This window comes from Micromonas commoda, chromosome 10 (assembly GCF_000090985.2).
Source record: "Micromonas commoda chromosome 10, complete sequence".
NCBI lineage: Eukaryota > Viridiplantae > Chlorophyta > Mamiellophyceae > Mamiellales > Mamiellaceae > Micromonas > Micromonas commoda.
This window is the reverse complement of record NC_013047.1, coordinates 154,493-175,133: the sequence shown is the minus strand read 5'-3', so window position 1 is coordinate 175,133 and position 20,641 is coordinate 154,493. Positions and strand designations below refer to the sequence as shown.

Sequence of the window (20,641 nt, the reverse complement as noted above, 5' to 3'; positions counted from 1 at the left end):
TTGGGCACTTCGCGCGTCACATCTTCCCGAGCGACGCCGTGGTGGCACGCGAGCGACGGCCGGGATGGTGGCGACGGCGCTCGACGACCCTCGCGGTCTCAACCGAAAGAAGAAGGTCAAGGGCAAGGTCAACCTCGTCTCCGGTAAGGTCTCCAAGAAGGGATCCAAGGGCGGAGCCGCGGTGGTGAGCGTCGATGGCGAACCCGCGGAGGGCACCGCCGCCGCCGCCGGTGGCGACAAGGTTCTCGACATGGTGAGCCGCGAGAAGAAGCTCAAGCGGGAGCTCAACAAGCGCGCCAAGAAGTTCATGAAGGGCGACACCGTCAACACCAAGAACATCAAGGACAAGAAGACCAAGGCACACGTCAGGTACGCCAACGTCCTCGCCGATAACGCGGCGACGGACGCCGCGCTTCACGAGAAGTGGCTCCTGCCATCCACCCCCGGGGCCATCGAGGTCGAGGGCGACGAGCGCACGTGGCGTATCAAGCAGGACGAGATCATGAAGGCGGTGGACATCAACGCGGCGAGGAAGGCGTTCGACCTATCCCTCCCGACCCTCGGGCCGTACTCGGTGGACTTCACGCCGAACGGGCGCGACCTTCTCATCGGCGGCAGGAAAGGTCACGTCGCCATGATTCGCTGGTCCGACTACAAGCTCGTGACCGAGGTTCAACTCAAGGAGACGGTGCGGGACGTCAAGTTTCTGCACAACGGTCAGTTCTTCGCGTGCGCGCAGCGAAAGTACGCGTACATCTACGACAACCGCGGCCTGGAGGTTCACTGCCTGAAGGACCACACGGAGGTGAACCGGCTGGAATTTCTCAACCACCACTTTTTGCTGTGCACCGTGGGAGACCAAGGCGTGCTGCGGTATCAGGACACCACTCACGGCAAGATCATCGCGCAGCATCGCACGAAGCTCGGTCCGTGCGATGCGATGCGCCAGAACCCCACGAACGCCATCATTCACCTCGGCCACTCCAACGGCACCGTCACCCTGTGGTCGCCCAACATGGGGCACTCGCTCGTGAAGATGCTGTGTCACCGGGGGCCGGTGCGGTCGCTCGCGGTCGACATGACGGGGCGGTACATGGCGACGTGCGGCGCGGACTCGCAGGTGAAGACGTGGGACGTTCGCATGTACAAGGAGGTTCACAGCTACTACTCGGCGGTTCCCGCGGTGCACGTCGACATCTCGCAGCGGGGCATGCTCGGCGTCGGATACGGAGGACGGGTTCAGATCTGGGACCAGGCCCTGAGCGGCCCGAAAGCCCAGGCGCCTTACCTGAACCACCAGTTCAGGCGCGGCGAGATCGTCCGAGATTTTGCGTTCTGCCCGTACGACGACGCTATTGGTGTGGGTCACAGCGGCGGGTTCAGCAACCTCATCGTTCCGGGCGCGGGCGAGCCCAACTACGACTCGATGATTGCCAATCCTTTCGAGACGAGGAATCAGCGCAGGGAGCAGGAGGTGGCGCAGCTCATGGACAAGCTGCCGCCGGAGATGATCCAGCTGGACCCGGACGGCATCGGCGTCGTGCGCGCGGTGCCCAAGGAGGTGCAGAAGGAGAGGCGAGAGAAGGCGCTGGAGGCGGAGATGGCGGCGAGGCGGGACAAGCGCGAGGCCAACCTCGAGAAGACGAGGATGAAGGGGAAGAACAAGACGTCGAAGAGGTACCGAAAGAAGCAGGCGAACGTCGTGGACGACAAGAAGCTCCGCGCGCGCATGCTCGCGGAGGAGACGAAGCAAAAGGCGGCCAAAGCGAGGGGCGAGGGCGGGCGGGCCACCGGAGGCGGCGCGGAGGGCGGCGGGGCGATGCCGGCGCAGACGGCTGGCGCGGCTTCATCCGCGCCCGTCGCGCCAAAGGACGTCAGCGCCGCGCTGCGACGGTTCTACAAGTGACGCGTCGAGTGACGCGTCGCCGCCGCAGCCGGACCCTAGCTAGCGCACGTACGTACGTGTTAGAGCGCTGATATTCGAAGCTTCTAAGACTACTAAAACTAACGACGTCAATAATGCCGCGAAAAAGAGTCGATTGAATCAATCGCTCACGCCGAATGACGCGTCGATGCCGCCGCGGCGAAGCGTCACCGTCTTGTCGTCCCTCCACGCCAGACTCGTTCGTTCCCTCGCGACCCTCGCATCGTCGTTTTCGTTCGAACCGCCGCTCGTCTCACTCGGCACGACGCACCGGACGCTGTGCGAGTATCCCACCGCGCTCGCGTCCCCGCCGTGCGCCACCCCTGGTTGGGCCCGGGTGAACAGACTCGTCGGTCGCCAGACAGAATTCGACGCCACGTTCCAGACGCGAACGACGGAGCGCCGGTCCAGGTACGCCGCGAGCCGTTCCCCTTTCTCGTCCCACGCCATGACCTCGATCCGCGCGGAGTCGTCGACGACGATGGGCGTTACGGGCGTTGCGGGCGTCGACTGGAACGATCTACGCGACCCCTCGAACGATTTACGCGGGGGGTCGGCGCGGTGAGCGGTCATCGCCGTCGCGGCGGCGGCGGCGGCGGCGGCGTACCGCTGCTCGGGCGTCTCGGGCACCGGTATCGCCGCCATCGCGGCGTGCGCCCTCGCCGTTCGCGCCTCGGGGCTCGTTGGCGAATCACTCACGAACGCGCCGCCGCCGCCGCCGTCGCTCGACCGTCTCCCGCCTCTCCGCCCGCGCCCGAGGTCCTTGAACGGGGACCACCATCCGTCCCCGCTCGTCCTTTGACTTCGCGGCGACTCGGCGCCGGCGTCCGATGTTCCGCTCCCCGTCGCCCACATGTGCCCGAACCCTGCGCCGAAGCCGTCGATGAACCGCCTCGCCTCCTCCGCGGGGTGATCGTCCCGGTCGACGAGCGTGCGCCACGTGGCGGCGAGTGCGAGGTCGTACACGATCGCCACGGTTCCACCCGAGGGCGCGGGGCTATCTATTCCCACCGCCAGCCGTGACGTGGCGCGATGGTACGTCACGTTCGGTAACCTTCGCGCCAGCTCGGCGACGACCGCCGTCGCCGCCACCAAACAGTTTCGTCGCAACGAGGCGTTTGCGGGGTTGAGCGCGGCGAGCACCGCGTTCATCAGGGCATGGACGTGGGGCGCGAGGAGCTCCCTCGGGTGGGGAGACTCCCTCGCCACGCGCGCGAGCGCCGCGAGGGCGACGACGTGCGACGACGACGTCGGCGGCGCGGTTTGGATCCGCGCCGAGAGAAACTTCGCGAAGGATGCCGGATTTGAACGCGCGGCGGCGAAGAGGAGCGAGTCGATCGCGTCGCGCGCCGTCGCGCGCTCGGCGGGGGTGCCGACGGGGTGCCGACGGGGTGCCGACGGGATACCCGCCGGCCCATTCCTCGCGGCTCCTCCCGAGGATGGCGAACGACTCGAACCGACGGGAGAGCCCGGGGAGCGCGGGGAACGGCGATCGGTCCAGTCGGCGGATGCGCGCGGCGATCGGCCTTTCATCCTCGGGCTCGTGACGCCCGTGACGCCCGTAACGCTCGTTCTCGGGCTCGGGCTCGTCCCCCTCGGTTCGATCCCACTCGGGTTCGCGAGCGCCTCCGCCGTATCGCACGCCTCGCGCAGCGTCTCCTCCAAAAACCTCCCGCCCGGCTCGCCGATCCCCCACCCGATCCTTTCGACACCCTCGCCGAGCATCGAAGCCGCCGCGCCCGCGAGGGAGACGCGCTCGCACGATCGCATCAGCTCGAGAAGCGCGGGAACCACGAGCGCGTGGAGCGCGGGGTGCGTCCCGGGAGGGGGGTTTGCGAGGCACGCCGCCGCGGCGACGCACGCGCCCAGGCATCCCCGGGGCGCGAGCCGGGAAGAGTCGGCGTCCCTCGACGGGTCGCGGAAAACCTCGAGCCCGGCGTTGTCGTCGAAAGCGTCCTCGAACGCGCCCCACGCCTCGAGCCCCGAGGCCTTCGGGCACTCACGGAGCGCCTCGGAAGGCGTCTCGCGGAAGATCGCGGGCAACGCGTGCGCGGGGCGGCCCGCACAGGCGTTACAGGCGTTAGAAAGGAGCGATCGAGCCGCGGCGCGAACGTCGGCGCTCGGCGAAGCGTAAAGCGAAGCCAGCGTCGGGAGGTGGAGCGGATGAACGGACGCGTTGAACGCGCGAACAAGCGCGAGATCGCCCCGGTCCCGGTCGCCCTCGCCGCCTCCTCCCGCGGGCGCCATCTCGTGCAGCGACGCCGCGCACGCCTCGAGCGCCAACGCGCGGAGAGTCGCGGCCTCGCGGCCCCAAACCCCCAAATCTTTTTGAGCGTATTCGCCGCGAGGAGCCGAAATCGTCACCGCGCCGCCCGCGCCCACCGCCGCGCGCGTCGATCGCACACCGCTGCCGGAAGACGCCTCGTCTCCTCCCGACGCGCGCGGCGTGCGTGGAGACGGGGCGCGCAGCGCGCGAGACGCGGCAGCGTCGACGGAGTCGTCGACGCCCCACGCGTGACCCGCCGCCGCGACCATCCGCAACGCCCTCGCCGCCTCCCCGTCGACTCCCCCTTCCTCGTCCACCGTCCCAATCCCCACCCTCCCAGCAGAATGCTTCTTCACGATCGCTCTGCACGCGTTCAGCAAGTGCGCCGCGTTCGCGATGACGTAAGGCGCGCCGGGCTGCGTCCAGTCCCCATTCACGGGTGGGCGGGAAACCGCCGTGGAAATCTTCGCATCGTCTCCGGAGACTAACGGAGGCGACCACGCCGGGTAGCCTCGCGCGCTCGCGCGGTGGCACGTCGAACGCAGCGCGGACGCGAGCGCGGCCGCGGCGCCGCCGACGACGTCCCGATCCATCACACCGCCGCCGAACAAGTCCCACACGCGGACGCGATTAAACGTTCGATCGTGAGTTCCTTCGTAACGAAGCGCCAGCGCGCCCCTTCCGACGTCGAGGAGCAACTCCGCGAGCCTCTCGCGATGCCCCGGTCCACGACGCGGGTGACCCGCGACGCCCGGGATGAACACCTCGCATCGACCGCGTTCGACGTCGACCAGTCCGAGCGCGCCGGACGCGTCGACGGTGAACACGAATCGGTCTTTTCCGCCCGTATGAACCCCCGCGCTCGTATGGAGACGACGGGGAAATTCATCCTGGCTCGCGGGTCGAGGCGCGACGCCTCCGAATCCGACGGGGGCGGAGATGATCTGCGTCACCGCGAACGAGTGATGCCGCAGCGACGCGCGAAGCTCGGGCCGGCCAGTGTGCGTTTGGTCGAGGGACCAGACGCGGACGACGCCGTCGTTTCCGCCCGTGACCAACAAACCCGCCGCCTCCGTCGCTCGCGTGACGGCGCCGGCGTGCGCGCGCTCGATCGTGAAGGAGGAGGACGGCGAGTCACCGCCGCCGCCGCCCGGGAGGGTGCCGATCACGAGGTCTCCGTCGTCGCAGCCGGCGACGACGCGCGACGGCGCGAGCGAGCCGCCGCCGACGAAACACGTCGCCGTCGCCGACCCCGCCCTTTGCTGCCCGGGCGGCGGTGACTCATCGGGCGGTGACTCACCGGGCGGTGACTCACCGGGGAACCACGACGCGGAGAGCGAAGCGCGACGGCGCGTGCGCGTCCGTCCGTCGCTCGCGAGCGCCATGACCGTCACCGTCGCGTCGCGCGTCACCTCAATCTCGACGTCGCCCGCTCGCCGGGGGGTGGAAACCTCGAGGAGGACCACAGCTGTCGACGTCGGCGTCTCGTGAACCGTCTCCTCGTCGTCGTCCGTGGTCGCGGCCAACCCCTCCTCGACGTCCTCCTCCTCCTCCTCATTCTCCCTTTTTTCCTTTTCCGGCGCCGACGACGGGGTTCGAACCCGCGACGAACGAACCACCCCCAACCGCGCCAACCCCGCGTCGTCCTCCTCGGAGGGGTCCGCAGCCGTGCGCGCCCCCCCCTCGCATCCTCGGGAGAGTTCGCCTCCCCGCGCGTCGTCGTCCCGCCGCCGCCCCGGTCCGCCCCACGCCGATTCGCGTCCCGACGCGTCCCTCGCGACGAGGTCGCCCTCCCACTCCCACTCACAGCCGCCGGGCGTGGACGAACGGGGCGTCGTCGTCGCGAGTTTCGGTTTTCGGCACGCGAGCGAGATCGGGACGCCGTGAGATGCGTCCGACGGCGCGCTCAGGGTCGCCGCCCCATCGACGTTCACGGGCGCGAGCGTCCTCGGGTTCAGGAGCGCGATCGTCGGCGCGCCGTTCGGCCCGCACGCCGCGCACGCCGCGGCGACGCATCGGACGCCACCGCGGGTCGACGAGCGCATCTCGCAGAGCGCGGTGACTCGGCATCCCTCTCCGCCCATCGCCCTCCGGGCGACGCATCGCGACGCACCCTTCGCGATGCTCCACGCGCATACCACGCCGTCGTCGCCTGCGCTCACGACGACGTCTCCGACGGCGCACAACGCGCTGACGCGGTCGGTGTGACCGCTCAGGAACGCCACCGGAGTCGGGTCGAGGTCGTCCGATGCGTCCGCTCCCGCCTCTTCCGACCTGGACGGTCCGGGCACGCGCCACTGCACGATGCCGCCGTCCTCGCCGCCCGTCCACAGCTGCACGTCGCCATCCGCGACCCCCGACGCCGTCGCGGACGTGACGACGTGCGCCGGCGGACGCGACGGCCACGCGCCGAACGCCACCACGGGCGGTCGCATCGGCGAGTGTTATTTCCTTCTGTTGGGGCGAGCAAGCGAACCGATTGAAAGCGTGGGAAAGATCTTCGAGGCGCCACACTTAGGGTTGCGCGGCGCATCGGTCGGAGGGCGTCGGCGATGAGCGAGCACAAGAAGCTCGCGCGCCTCGTCGCCAGGGCGTTCTACCGCCACTCGTCCACCCGCGACAGGCTCGCGCGCGTGGGCAACGCAAAGTACGACAACTCGCGCACCGCCGAGGTTCTCATCGACGCGCTCACGCGACGCGCGTGGGTGAAGGAGGACGATCTGGCTCGCGCGGTGCTGCTGTCCTCGAAGCAGGTGCGCAAGGCGCTGCACTACCTCGAGGAGCAGCGCATCGTGCGCAGGGCACACGTCAAGGAGAAGGACAAGGAGCGCGAGGAGCGAACGCGAGCGAGGGCCGAGGAGAACGGCGTGGAGGAAGCCATCATCGCCGAGCGCATCCGCGCCATCGAGAAGAAGATCGTGACGTACGTGTGCCTGGACTACAGCCGCGTCGTCGACGCGGTGCAGCTCCGGCTCGCCGCCGCGCACGCGGACCTCAAGTACAGGGTGGAGAAAGGCCCAGTCAGCGTGCTGTACAAGTGCACGAGCGACGCGGAAGTTTGCGGCAAGCGGTACTCCAGCCTCGACGCCATGCGGCTGCTCGATCCGACCACCGGGCTGTTCACGTGCCAGGTGTGCAGAGGCGAGGTGGTCCAGCTGGGCGGCGGCGAAGACGGCGCGCCCCCGGAACCCAGGACCAAGGAGGGGATGAAGGCGATCCTCGCCAAGTTTGAGACCCAGACGGCGCCCGTGTTGAGACAGTTGGCCAAGGTTCGGGGACTCACGCCGCCCCAGTACGGCACGCTCAACGAGTGGACCAGGGCGAGGCGAAGAGCGTTTGCGAACGCGGCGGGCAACGGCGGCCAAGGGCTCGGATCTAACGGCCAAGGGCTCGGATCCGGCGGGGGAATGGCCATCAACGTCGATAACCTCGAGGATACCACCTTCGAGGTGACGCTGGGTCTCACCGAGGAGCAAGAGGCGGAGCTGGAAGCCGCTGCGAACCCGAAAAAGGCGCAACCCGAGTGGCTCAAGGGTTCGGTGTACGTCGACGACGAACAAACGGAGACGAACGAAGCGAACGACGACGAGACGAAGGAGGAGACGGAGGAGGACCGGTTGAAGAAAAACGAGGAGGCGATCAAGGAGGAGTGGCTCAGGGCGTACCTCGAGGCGATCAAGGGCGCGGGGGCGGCGCCTGGGGACGACGACGGAGCCGCCGCCGCGGATGTCGTCGGCGGCGGCGGGGAGATGGCGAAATCGCACGCGTCCACGGATGCGCTCGTCGACGCGGCCGTGGACATGGCGGACGCCGCCGCGGACGACGAAGAGTGGGACGACGTCGAGGAGGACTGGGAGGACGCTTAGTCGGCGACTGATCGGAACGACTAGCTAGTACGCGCCCCGGCTCAATAAATACCTTTGTGTAACATAAAAATCCTCGTCGGCTTAACTCTCGCGCGGCGGAGGACCTCTCGGCACCGGCGGCGGCGGCGGCGGCGCGCCCGGCGCCGCTGTCGCCCCGTACGGATGCGCAGCATGCGGATCATACGCCGGGTACCCCCCCGGATACGCGCCCGCGTAGTGTCCCTGCGCGTATTGCTGCTGCTGCTGCGCGGTGATCGCCGCGAGCGCGGCGTGATAGTGCTGAAGGTACAAGGCGCTGTATTCGGCTCCGAGATCGACTGGCGGGACGCCGGGCGCGCCGCCGGGGTATCCCGCGTACGGCGGCGGCGGCGGCGCGGGGTAGTGCGCGTACGGCGGCGGCGGCGGCGGCGGCGGCGGCGCGGGGGCGGTGGCGGGCGGCGACGACGCGTCGTCGTCGTCGGCATCCGCGGGTTTGGCCAGCGGTACGCCGCATCCGCTGCAAAACCTCGCACCCTCCGTTTGCCTCTCGCCGCACTGCGTGCAGTACTTCACCTTCGGCGCCGCCGCCGACGCGGCGGCGGCGGCGGCGGCGGCGGCGCTTTTCCTCGCCTCTGCCTCCTCCCGGCGCGTCCTCCTCTCCTCCTCTGCCGCCGCCTGCAACCGCGCCTTCTCTTTCGATCGGAGGGAAACCTCCGCCTCTTCCGCGGCGGCTCGCGCTCGCCTCGCCTGCGCTTCCGTGCGCTCCGCCGCGGCGAGGAGCATCCCCTCAACCTCCGAGAGCGACTTCGCGGGTCCGGGTCCGGCGGGGTCGTCCCTCCCTCCATCCCTGGGCGCATCTCGCCGGTACACGTCGATTTTTTGTTCCGATTGCGACGAGTTTCCCGACTCGCGGCCGCTCCCCCTCTGCGCAGCCTCCGCCTTCGCCGCGGCCCTCGCGACGGCCCTGTCCCTCCTCGACGGTCGCCGCGCACCTGTCCCGCCGCTCTCCGCGTCCGAGCTGCGGTAGTCGCTCTCCGACAGCGACGACGCGCCCGTCCCGCTGTTGACGCCGGTGCCGGCCGCGGACCCGTAACCGCCACCCTTGCCGCCCGTCCCCGCGTACCCGCCCTTTCCTCGGCCGGCGCCGCCGGGGTGCCGGCTCGACCCGGGTGCCGCCACGGACGCCGACGACACCACCGGCGCTGGGGACGCGCGCGTGGGTTGCTTGGATGGGTCGAACGGCGCGGGCCTGGGCTTGACCACCGGCGCGGCTGATTGCGCGCGGGCGGCGGGGCTCGTCGCGGTTGCGGTCGTCGCGTGGGGTTTGCCCTCGGGGCTGCGCCCGGCGGCGGCGGCGGCGGCGGGCGGCGGGCCGGGGGGAAGCGGGGGAACGAACGGCGCCTTGGCGACGGCGTCGGCGGAAGCCTCCGTCGACGCGGCGGCGTTTGGACGCTGCGGCGGCTTGCCCAAACCCGGCTGATTCGGCGAGGGCTTCTTCGGCCGCGCCTTGCCGTAGGGCGACGCCACGACGCCGTTGGCCATCACGCCCAGCAGCCCGCCTCCCGCGATCGAACGCCCCACTCCGGGTGGGTCGAACTCGCCCGACCGTCTCCGCGTCGCCTCCTCCTCCGCCGCCGCCTTGGCCCTGTCCCTCGCGGCCATCTCCATCTCCAGCCTGCGCTCGGCCGCGGCGAGCTCGCGCGCCTCCTTCTCTGCGAGCTCGGCAGCCTCGGCGGCAGCCTCGGCCGCGCGTCGCCTGGCGATCCTCGCCGCCTCCGCTTCAGCCTCCGCCCTTTCCTTCTCGCGCGCCCGTTCGGCCTCCTCTTCCTCCTCGTCGTAACGGTCGTCGTAACGGTCGTCGTAACGGTCGTCGTCATCCTTCTCAAAGTCAGCCTCCGAATCCTTCTCCTTCTCCGCCGCGGACGCCGCCGCGGCGGGCTCGGGCGACGACTCGACCCCTGTAACCCCCTTCTTCTTGTTCGCCTTGGCCTTGGCCTTTTTCGCCTTTTCCTTCGCGCGTCGAGCCTCCCTCCGCTCCTCGTCCGCGGCGGCTTCGTCGAGCTCGGCGAGGAGCTTGCGCTGCTCCGCCTCAGCCTCTGCGCTCCTCGCGGCGACGTACGCGTTCACCAGCGCAACCTCCGTCATGTAAGCCAGCGCAGCCTCCTGGTTGATCCCCGCGCACATGGCGTCCGGGTTGTCCACCGCGCCCCCGTACTTGCCGCTGCTCAGAAACGTCTCCTCGGACACCGCGTCGATGGAAGCGATGAGCTTGCTCAAATCGCCCGGGTCCATGTCTCGGGCCTGGTCGGGATCCTCGATGTAGTCGCGGAGAACCGCGCAGTTCGCGGCGTACTGGTGGAAGACTTTCACCGCTTCTCCGACGATGTCGCCGCTGCCGTTGAGGCGCTTGTCGCCGTCGAAGATCCCGAGTCTCTCGATGGCTCGTCGCACCCTGGCGAAGTGACGCTGCAAACTCTCCCCGGGCCCCCAAATCTTCTCCGGGTGAAATCCCGTCAGGAAGTGATCCTCGTGGCGGTTCTTTATGGCCCTGAGCACCAACCACTTGGTCTGCCACTCCCTGCCGTCCCTGTCCGTGCCGATCGATTTGAAAAAATCCACCCTCGCCTGCGGGGACATCGCCACGAGGAACGCCGCGAGCTGCTCCTTCGTCGCCGCCGGTCCGCGATCCTTGTTCTTCTTCAGGTCCTTCTTCTTCTTTTTTCGATCGTCCTTGTTCCACATGCACTGACCGCTCGCGACGTGACGCGTCGCGTTCATCGCCGCGGCGAACGGTTTGCCGCACCTGCACTTGAACGTATCCCCGTCGGCGACGAGCACGTCGAGCGCAAACTCTTCGCCAAACTCCCAGGCACCGCCGGCGACAGATGCTTGCACTTTTTGGTATACTTCTGGAAGTCCGATGAGCCCGGACGCGGGCTGATCCGCCCGCCCCATCGCCTTCATCGCCGCCTTCACGCGCTCCGTCGAGTCCGCCTCGCGGCGGCACTCGTCCAGCGCGCGCTGCACCGCCTCGGGCGGCGGCTTGATCATGGACTTGAACGTCGGGCTCTCCTTCTTCGGCGGCCTTCCACGCCAGATATCCGCGTCGCCCCTGTCCGAAGCCCCCATCGTCATCCGCCGCCGCCGCATCGCGTCCAGCCCCGCCATCCCCTTGCCCGACGTCAGCAGCTCCATGGAACCGAACGATTTCTCCAACGTCTCCAACTTGTCGTTATTTCCCCCGGCGGACATCACGGCGATGAGCTCGTCGAGCTTGGCGTCGGCCTCGGCGGCGGTGGGAAGCGTTCGGCGGGGGTCCTCGACGCGATCCTCGTCGTCCTCGTCGCCGCTGGGAAGCAGCGAGTACTCCGCGTCGTTCCCCGTCTCCTCCTCGTCATCGTCCTTGTCGCCGTCCTCGTCCACGTCAGCAGACACATCAGCCGCCACGTCAGCAACCTCGTCCGTCTCGTCGACGAATTCGTACGGATCCGCCGGGTCCGCCTTGAGGGACCCGAGGATCCGCGGCGCCACCCGCACCGTCCCCTTCATGTACGTGTGGACCAGAGACCTGTAGTGGTACTCGCCCGGCGCGTCGAACCTGTGGCGCCACGGGTTCGCCGGGGTGAGGACGTCGGACGATTCCGCGACGTGCACCTCGGCGTCGTCATCGACGGCGACAATCTCGAGGAAGTGATTCACCGGACACCTCTCGCTCTGCTCCCATCGCACGACGTCCCCGGCGCGAATCTCCAGGTCCGCCGGGACGAACCGCATCTTCCCCTCGCCCTCGATGCGAACGGAGCGCGTCTCGCCCTCGAACGCGCCCGGGAGCTCGTCGGGTTCGGTCGGTCGCGTTCCTTCCCCTTCGAGCGCGCTGTCGTCCGAGGCACGGCTGTGCGGCGATCGGCGAGCGATCTCCGCGGCTCCCGCGGGTGCGGTCGGGACTCCGCGCGTCCATCGCGCGGCCTCTCCGTCGCTCTGCGGGTTGTGATGGGACGGGGCGCGGGGTCAGAGGGCGCGCGATCGCGTCGCGAGGTCTCGCGGTCGGCGGGCGCGGGGCGCGAGAGGAGAGCGGGCGCGGGCGTGGACCGACGACGAAAAGAAAGTTTGCCAAGATGTGCGCGGGGGTAGATCGCGGCGCGCGCGGCGCGATCCGTCGGGCGCTCACCGCCGAATCCGACTCGGTCTCCGACTGGAGCGCCTCGTTGGGGAAGTCCACCTCCTCGTCCCAGGTGGGCGCCGCGCCGCGCGCGCGCGTGGCGGGCGCGGACATGTTTGAAATACGGCACTCCCCGCGAAGAAGCCCCGTCGGATCGACACGCGGGCGCGGGACACAGAGTCGCGCCCTCTCTCTCGCCGTCTCCCTCCGCGCCGGGGCCACTCGCGCGTCCGAGGGGCGTGCGCGTTCGCGTGACTCGCGCGCGTCGCGGGTGCCCGGTTCGGGCTCGCGATCGGCACGGCGCGCGCGCGTCGGCGCCAGTGGTCCAAGCACGATCTTAGTCACGCGGGTCGGTTGTTCCAAAATGGGAGGAAGATCGAAAGTCGCTTCCGGCACGGGCGCGCAGTCAGGGTCAAACCCTCAAGGTAACCGTATACTGACCGCCCTTCGCACGTGCATTCATACAGAATGCGGTCCGAGGAGCATCTATTTCGGAAAAGTCTGAGAATCTTGGACCACGCCTTGCAGGGTTCTCGAATGCGTTCGGCACTCCCATTGACGCGCGCGACGCCGAGCAACTCACCAGCCCGCCGGCCGACATGGCGTCGCCAATTCTGCGCTTCATCAACGCTCACCACGTGCTCAACACCATGGTGCGAATCATCCCCCGGCGCGCATGCGCGACGAGTCCCCCGACGCGAACGATGGCGCACCGCCGCCCGCCGCCGATCTTCCATCCGCTGACCTCTCCTCGCCTCCCCCTCGATGCGCGCAGCTCATCCTCGCCTATCCCGCGTGGTTCCGCGCGTGGGCGAGGGTCACCTTCCCCGACAACCTCGACGCCCTCGAGCTCTGGGAGAAGCAGTGCGGCATCTCGTGCGCCGTCATCCTCCTCGTCCGAGGCCTTCGCGCCGAGTCCCTCGATCAGTTCGTCAGCACGGTGTTCTTCTACTGCAAGGCCGTCGGCGCTCCACTCGCGTACTTCGCGGACCCGCTGGACCCCGACGGCCCGGGCGGCAGGTGCGTCGCGGTGTACCTGGCGCTCGTACTCATCCTGCACCTGTTCGTGGGACACCCGACGCACGATTGGTTACCCTCGAAGATCGTCGCGCTGACGCCGCGGACCTTCGAAGACGACGTCATGTCCGACAAGGAGTCCAAGGAGTCGGAAAAGGCGAGCGGCAAGTGGAAGAAGGTGGAGTGGCTGGTTCTCTTCTACGCCAATCACGACGCGCGAAGCAGCCACGTGGCGCCCACGTTCGCGAAGATTAGCGACGAGTTCGCGACGGACGGGTTGCGGTTTGGAAAGTTGGACGTCGCTCGGTGGCCGGCGACGGCGCGGCGAATGAACATCGACGTGGAGGCCATCGGTCGCGACGCCGTGGTGCCCACGATCATGCTCATCAGCGGCGGGGAGGAACGGCTGAGGCTGCCGGAGGTTTACGACGACGGAACGCGCGTGAAGTTTCCGGTGCAGCGCACGCGGAGGGTGGACATCGTGAAGGGGTTCGGGCTCGAGGAGAGGCATGCGAAGACCCGGCCGAAAGACCGAGACGCCAAGAAGAGGGACTGACGAATCCCGTGGTATCGATCGTACGCGCATCTTAGTCTACGAATAGAGTCCGTCGCCACGCGCGCGGCGTGCAATGACGACAATCTAGAGCTAGCCGGTAGTCAACGCGACGAACACGAACCCGTCGACAAATCGCGAGCGATGAATAAATTACCACGCCATCGAAGGGAAATCGTCTAGCTACTAATGTTAGGGGCCCTGTGCGCGAGGTCGACAGATGAACATCCGCGGCGGCTCTCGGGGCTCTCACAACATCAACCACGCGACGGCCACCGCCATCACCGCCGCCGCCGTCGGGCGCCTCGTCGATCCACCGGAATCCACGACGAGCTGCTTCGGCGGCGGCGGCGGCGGCGACGTCGGCGGCGGCGGCGGAGCCTTCGGCAAGTCGACCGACACCGTCTGCTTCGCCGTCGCGACTTTCGAGCTCATCGTCGACGCATCGGCCAATTGGGTCAGCGTGGCGAGCGCACCGCCTCCCCCCGCATCCGCGACCGCTGTCTTGACCTCCGAGCCCTGCATCACCGCCGACACCGCTGCGGCGGACGTCATCATCACCTCGGGGGTCGACGCCGCGGCGATGTCCGTCTTCAAGACCGTCGCCGCCGCGGATGAGAGCTTGACGACGGCCGCCGTCGCCGCCGAGCTCGGCGCGGTCGCCCCGGCCGCCACGGCGTTCTGAACGGAGGCGTCCGCGATGGACGTGACGGTTTCCTCGGATGCGAGGTCGAAGGACGACGACGCGAGGAGCGTTCGCATGCGACGACCGCCCGCCGCTCCACCGCTCGCGTCGACGACTTTAGCCGCGAGCGCTCGGACGACGTGACTCTCGGCCGTGGACGCGTCGCCGCTCGCCTTCTCGAGCAAGGACGTCAGCGTCGACACCAGGTTCGTCACGAGCGTCGTCGCGACGAGGAGCTCCTTGCCCCCGTCCCCGCCGGCGGCCAGCGCCGCGAGAGGATCCGTCGTGGCGATGTCGACGGCTGCCGGTATCCCGAAGACTTCCTTGACGCGAGATTGCGAATCCACCCTGTCGATAGCCTTCGCCACCGTCGTCAGCGCGGTGACGACGCGGCCCGTACCGGGCTTTACCCCGCCGGACGCGAGCGACGTCACGCCCGGCGCGATGCCCGTGAAGGAATCGGCGCACGCCTCGGATCCGGCGATGGATCGCGAGGCGCTGACCCTAACGTCGCCGCCGGCGGCCGACTCGAGGCTGAAACCGCCAAACTTATCCGTGGTGTACTGTGGCTCGTCCGCGTCGAGTTTACCGTTGGAGTTGGCATCGAGGTAGACGAGACAGCCGGAGAGGTAGCCGGTGGAGACGGCGCGACCGATGATGGCGGCGCCGGGGGGTGCTTGGGGTTTCGGCGGGGGCGGCGGGCTCGGCGGCGGCGACGGCGGCGGCGGGGGCGGCGGCGGTAAGCACGAGGCTTTCGTCTTCTTGCCGGCCACCTCCGTCACCTGGCCCGTCACCGCGAGCGCGAAGGGCTGCGGCACCTGTACTTGCCAGGGTTTGACGTTGATCCAGTACCGTCCGACGTCGGGTTTGCTCCATATCACCCGTTCGACGTTGTTGTAACCGTCTCCGTTGAAGGGGAAATTGCCGTCGAGATCATCCCCAGAGAGGGGCCAGAGCATTTTACCGGCACCCGCATCCCCGAAGAAGAGCTGCAGGTCGAGATCGTTGACGAGAGCCCCCTCCGCGGCCATCGATCCGGGAGGGTCGGTCCACACCAGCGTCGCCCGCAGATCCTCGATCGAGCCGTCGACGTCGACGCACAGCCCGCGCTCGCTCGACGCCGTCATCTTATCGTCGACGTCGTCCACCACGATTAGGTTCGTAGGCGTCTTCTGCGCGGAGACGTCCAGCTTGACCGACGACGGCAAAGGCACGGACGCGGCGAGTTCGATGCGTCCCCAACCCTGCTTCGTGGAGGGCGGCGGGTCGATGGGCCAGCCGTCGGATTCAAACCCGGTGAGGGCCTGAGCGCCGTTGACCATCACAGCCTTGAGAAGCGCAGCCGACGGGACGAAGGCGTCGGATGATTTTTTCTCACCCGAGGGGTAAAACCCGTCGGTGAAGTACTGCCTGAGAAGCGCGAACGCGCCCGCGGCTACCGGGGTGGCCATCGAGGTGCCGTCCTTGTCTACCTTCTTGCAGGTGTCGCCGCCCGCGACCTCCGCCTCCGTCAGGATAGACGCGGAATATATGCTGTCTCCCGGCGCCACCAAGTCGGGCTTGATCAGCCAATTGTACGTGGGCCCCAGGGAACTGAACGACGCCATGTTTTCAAACTTGTTCTTCGGGGGTAGGATCGGCCCGGATATCCCGAGCGTCACGCCGGCGCCCCTCTGGTCCACGAGCTGCCTCAGGAGCTCGCCCTCCTTGCCCGGAAGGACGATGGTTGGAATAGTCCATCCCGTGGCAGAGTTGGCGGCGAGCAACTTGAATCTCTCGGGCTCGTACCAGTCGAATACATACACGATGAAGCCCGCCGCGCCCGCGGTTACCATCTGCTGCATGCGATCGATCATGAGATCGATCGTCAGGCAGGATGACCAGCGGAAAATCACCACCTTGTCCTTCATCTCAGCCGTGTTAAGGATCGTGCTGCACAGAACCACCGGATCCGCGACCACCGCAGCGCGCCCGTCCAGGGAATGGTCCCCACCCGAGGGTGCCGAGATCGTGACGTCGGCGCGGAAGCCTCGGATGAGGGAGCTGCTCCAGTGCGTCCCCTCGGATCCGCCGATGTCCACCTGCCACGTCCAGTCGGTCCTGTTGTCCCACTTGTCGCCGAACTTAGTCGCCAGCATGGAGTTATCGATGGGTTCTGAGTTGTCAGACAACGCGGCGCCGATGGAGACGCAGTTTTTAGCGTTTGTCGGATTGCCGAGAGTGCCCCTTCCGTCTGTGTACTTATACGTTTTACCGTTTGAATCCGCGGGGGTGTTCGCCTCCGCCTCTTGGCCCTCGTTCCCGGCCGCGAACATGGGCAGAAACTTGAGATTGCTCCAGGCGTAGTTGTCAACCTGGTTAGTCTGGACGTCGAAAGCCGGGGTGTTGCCGCCCCAGCTGTCGGAGTGTATGCTCGCCCCGGCAGCCTTTGCGTGGTCATACATATCCGTCGCGATGTCCGACATGCTCTTCAGAGACTCCTTCACGAATCCATCGGGAAAATACTCGGTGACGCCGTACGCCGCGTATGTGCTGCACGTTTCGTCAGCCTCAGTATACATTGCCTTGCCGTTGTACTTGCACAGGAAGTTCTTCTCGTTTAACGTCCGATCGTGGGCGCATTCATTCGTGCACGACGCCGTCTGTTCGCCATTCACGACGCTGAAAACGCAGCAAAGGTTCCACAGCACGCCTCGCGGATGGTGCCAGTCCGTCATCCCCTCGTCCGCGCACGATCTATCGTACTTCGTGCACGCCCGATCGCCGGCGCCGTCCTTGCACGCGTGAAGGTTCGACACCGGGTAGGTAACGCCGCCCAGGGTGAACGTGGAACTGTCCAGTTCGCCGTTGGCCAGCGTGCCGTCATACTGGCCGTCCCAGTCCTCGTTGGCCGCGTTCGGCGAGCACGTCGCCGAAGACAAGCAGTAACACAGCCTCGTCGCGTTGACCTCGTAGCCCATGTCCGTAAACGCCACCGACGCCTTCTTCGCCACGCCGTCGTACTTGGACCCGGACCCGTCGGAGGTCAAGTCACCCGCGATGGACCCCACGACGTGGGTGCCGTGGCCGCTCTGATCGCGCGTATCCCCCGTGAGCGACCTGTGCATGACCACCTTACCGGGCGCGCTGAACGCGCAGTGCCGCGCCTCCAAGCCGCTGTCGCCCGACCCGACAACCTGCCCGGCGCCGTCGATGCCGGCGTCGTAAAAGGGCGTCTTCGTGTTCACCCCCGCGAGTTCCCCGCCCTGGACAACCTCCGTCGCCTCGAAGTTTGAAAGCGACCGACCGCCGGCTCCGAACCTACCGGAGGAACGCGGGATGAACCCCTTCGAAAACCTCTCGGGACGTACGCGGAGCACGGGGGCGACGCGGTGCACGGCGCGGAGGGACGCGAGCCACCCCACCGCGCGAGGCGCGGCGTTCGCGGCGAAAGAAACCGAGACAAACTTTTTGTCCGCCGACGCCGACGCCGACGCGAGCGGGTCGCCCGACGCGGTCGCGAATCCGTCCCGTATCCGCGCGGCGAGGGCGTCCACGATCCCGCGCGTGCCGTCGGGGGTGCCGTCGGGGGTGCCGTCGGGGGTGCCGTCGGGGGTGCTGAGAGACGGAGGGTAGACCCGCGCGGCGATCCGACCGCCGACAAATCCTCCGTCGAATCCGCGAATGGCGTCGTCCACCCGCGCGCGATCCCCGAGCGCGATCGCCTCGAACAGCGGGTCCCACGCCCTCGCGATGGCGTCTTCGGGGCGTACGGGGCCCACCCACGTCACCCCCGGCACCGCGGACGCGGCGTTCGCGGCGCGCGGGCCGCCGATCGCGGTCCACGAGAACGCCGGGACGATCTCGCCGAGGGCTCCGCCGTTCGTCGCGAGCGCGTCGGCCAGCTGTGCCGCGACGCCCGCGCGTCCGTCGGTGACGACGAGGAGCTGGGAGGACGACGAGGCGATCGCGTCGGCTCCGAGATCCCCCGGGTTGGACCACACGGCGTCGTCGTCGTCGTCGTCGTCGAGGAGGAGGAGCCTCCAGCGAGGATCGAGGTTCTTTCGTTCGGGGCCGTCGGTCGTCGGGATCTTCGGGCGGTCGTCGCCGGTGTCTCGCGTGGTGGACGCGCGCTTCGCGGACGCCCCGAGCCCGCCCCGAGGCCCGGGCCTCGGTGACGTCAGCCGCGGCTTGGTACCGTTCGCTTCCGCGGCGAGTTCTTCGTCCGCGTCCACGGTGCGCCTCGCTAACCGCGCCACCCCAACGCCGTCTCGGCGTTTGGGCGTATCGGTGCCGTGACGTGGTGGGCCGCTCTCGTCGCGCGTTCCGGCGCCTTCCCCTCCGCCCTCCGATGGACCGTCGCGCGCGCCCTCGAGCAGCACGCGCCGGACCGCGGTGCCGTACCGCGGATCGTTCTCGACGAGCCTCCGCCGCGGCTCGACTCGAGCGTCGTCGGCGCCCGCCTCCGTTGCGAACACTCTCCTCGCGGATAGGAGGAAGGTTTGACCGCGACCGAAGCCGACGGGCGCGTGGACATCGGCGCGCGCCACCGAGACGATAGCCGCGAAGATCGCGAGCGCCGCGAGCGGCGCGAGGAACGCCCGCCTCCGACGCATCGCGACCGGTCCCTCGATGCGCGAGGCGGTGTGTGCGCGACCCTCCGCCTCCGCCGAGGGGAATCGAAGATTCGCAAGCTGCTGACTGGGGCTCTCGATCGAAGTGCGCACTCCAGTTTATCACGGACCAATCGGGACGTGAGATTTTAACCCCTAAACCCTAAACCCTACAGTAAACCCTTTGCAAAATTGCTCACGTATCCCCGTCGCCCCCGCCTCCGCCCCAAGCCCGCGCCTCCTCCGACGCGTACCACCCCGCCGTCGACGCCACGCCGTCCCGCAGCCCTATCGTCGGCTCCCAGCCAATCAGCGACTTCGCCGCTGACACGTCAGCGAACGTCCCGCCGACGTCCCCGGGCCTCCCGGGCGCCTGCGTGACGAACTCGTCGGCGCCGTTCGTCAAACCGACGGCGCTCGCCACCGCGTCGATGAGTTCGCCGAGCCGCGTCGGCGATCCGCTCGCCAGGTTAACGATCGCGAACGCGTCGGCACCAACCTCGGCACCCTCGCCCCTCCTCGCCGCCGCGAGCAACCCCGACACGACGTCGTCGACGTGGAGGTAATCCCGCCACGTCGACTGCCCGTCGCCGAAGCGTCGAATCTTTTCCCGTTTCAAAAGCGCGGCGACGAAGCGGTACACCGCCATGTCCGGCCTGCCTCGCGGTCCGTACACGGTGAAGATCCGCGCGACGGTCACCCGCATCGGTGCCGAGGGTGCCGAGGGTGCCGAGGGTGCCGAGGGTGCCGACGCGAGGGAGGCGTACGCGTGCGCCATGAGCTCGGCGGCTCTCTTACTCGCCGCGTAGGGCGAAGTCGGGTGATCCGTCGAATCGTCCTCGCGGCTCGCCACCGGCTCCCCCGAGTCGACGTCCACGGCGCACTCGCCGTAGACGCTCCCGGACGACGCGAGCGTGAACGACACGCACTCGTGTGCGGACGCGAGGTCGAGGAGGACGGCTGTTGACGCCACGTTCGCGTCCGTCGCGCCCTCGGGATCGGCGGTGGCGCCGGCGACGCCCGATCGAGCGGCGAGGTGAATCACCCTCGACACCGGTGGCATCGGGCGCGGGTTCGACGCGAGCGCGCCGTCGTCGTCGTCCTCGTCGACGCTGTCGAGGTCGTCGATACCGGCGGGGAGGTCGTCGCCGCCCGGGAAGAGCCGGCGGAGGCGCGCGCGGTCGCGGGCGTCGCATCGCGAGAACACCAGCCTGGACCCCGACGCACGCGTCCGTCTCGCGGTGTCGGCGAGCACCTCGAGGTTGGCCTCCTTCCACGCCGGCGGGTAAGGTCCGCGGTCGTCGATGTTATCCACCGCGATGACCTTGGCGCCGGTGGAGAGGAGGCGCTGCACGAGATGGCTCCCGATGAACCCCGCGGCGCCGGTGACCAGCCACGATCCCTCCTCCTCGGGAAGAGCCTCTTCGCCACCGCGCTTCGTCGATGTCGCATTCGCGCGTGTATTCGCGCCCGCGCGGCGCGGCGCGCTCGACCATCGCCGCCGACGCGCGCTTCCGCGCGGCGCGACCGCCGCGACCGCCGCGACCGCCGGCATCGCGACCGACGCGGGCCGCGGGGTTTGGGAGTGCGCGCGCGATGG

General features: G+C 68.5%; 7 protein-coding genes across 7 annotated transcripts; 3 read left to right on the top strand and 4 right to left on the bottom strand.

Moving 5' to 3' along the window:
• Positions 1-250: 250 nt before the first annotated feature.
• On the top strand, positions 251-1,906 carry MICPUN_85803 (predicted protein; the record flags this gene model as incomplete). Its single annotated transcript, XM_002508617.1, has 1 exon — positions 251-1,906. One exon carries the CDS (start codon positions 251-253, stop codon positions 1,904-1,906), a length of 1,656 nt encoding a protein of 551 aa, XP_002508663.1.
• A 138-nt stretch (positions 1,907-2,044) lies between these two features.
• On the bottom strand, positions 2,045-6,625 carry MICPUN_61734 (predicted protein; the record flags this gene model as incomplete). Its single annotated transcript, XM_002508348.1, has 1 exon — positions 2,045-6,625. One exon carries the CDS (start codon positions 6,623-6,625, stop codon positions 2,045-2,047), a length of 4,581 nt encoding a protein of 1,526 aa, XP_002508394.1.
• Positions 6,626-6,742: 117 nt separating this feature from the next.
• MICPUN_61733 (transcription initiation factor IIE, alpha subunit) lies at positions 6,743-8,126 on the top strand (the record flags this gene model as incomplete). Its single annotated transcript, XM_002508616.1, has 1 exon — positions 6,743-8,126. The coding sequence occupies one exon, from the start codon at positions 6,743-6,745 to the stop codon at positions 8,054-8,056; it is 1,314 nt and encodes a 437-aa protein (XP_002508662.1). The 3' UTR covers positions 8,057-8,126.
• An 11-nt stretch (positions 8,127-8,137) lies between these two features.
• MICPUN_61732 (encodes a protein with hydroxyproline-rich glycoprotein motifs) lies at positions 8,138-12,308 on the bottom strand (the record flags this gene model as incomplete). The annotated part of the gene is made up of 2 exons (XM_002508347.1): positions 8,138-12,013; positions 12,204-12,308. The coding sequence occupies 2 exons, from the start codon at positions 12,306-12,308 to the stop codon at positions 8,138-8,140; spliced, it is 3,981 nt and encodes a 1,326-aa protein (XP_002508393.1).
• A 485-nt stretch (positions 12,309-12,793) lies between these two features.
• Positions 12,794-13,767, top strand: MICPUN_61731 (predicted protein; the record flags this gene model as incomplete). The annotated part of the gene is made up of 2 exons (XM_002508615.1): positions 12,794-12,847; positions 12,970-13,767. 2 exons carry the CDS (start codon positions 12,794-12,796, stop codon positions 13,765-13,767), a joined length of 852 nt encoding a protein of 283 aa, XP_002508661.1.
• Positions 13,768-14,013: 246 nt separating this feature from the next.
• Positions 14,014-19,044, bottom strand: MICPUN_61730 (peptidase S8 and S53 precursor; the record flags this gene model as incomplete). The annotated part of the gene is made up of 1 exon (XM_002508346.1): positions 14,014-19,044. One exon carries the CDS (start codon positions 19,042-19,044, stop codon positions 14,014-14,016), a length of 5,031 nt encoding a protein of 1,676 aa, XP_002508392.1.
• Positions 19,045-19,237: 193 nt separating this feature from the next.
• On the bottom strand, positions 19,238-20,596 carry MICPUN_85739 (predicted protein; the record flags this gene model as incomplete). Its single annotated transcript, XM_002508345.1, has 2 exons — positions 19,238-20,153; positions 20,247-20,596. The coding sequence occupies 2 exons, from the start codon at positions 20,594-20,596 to the stop codon at positions 19,238-19,240; spliced, it is 1,266 nt and encodes a 421-aa protein (XP_002508391.1).
• Between the last annotated feature and the right edge of the window lie 45 nt (positions 20,597-20,641).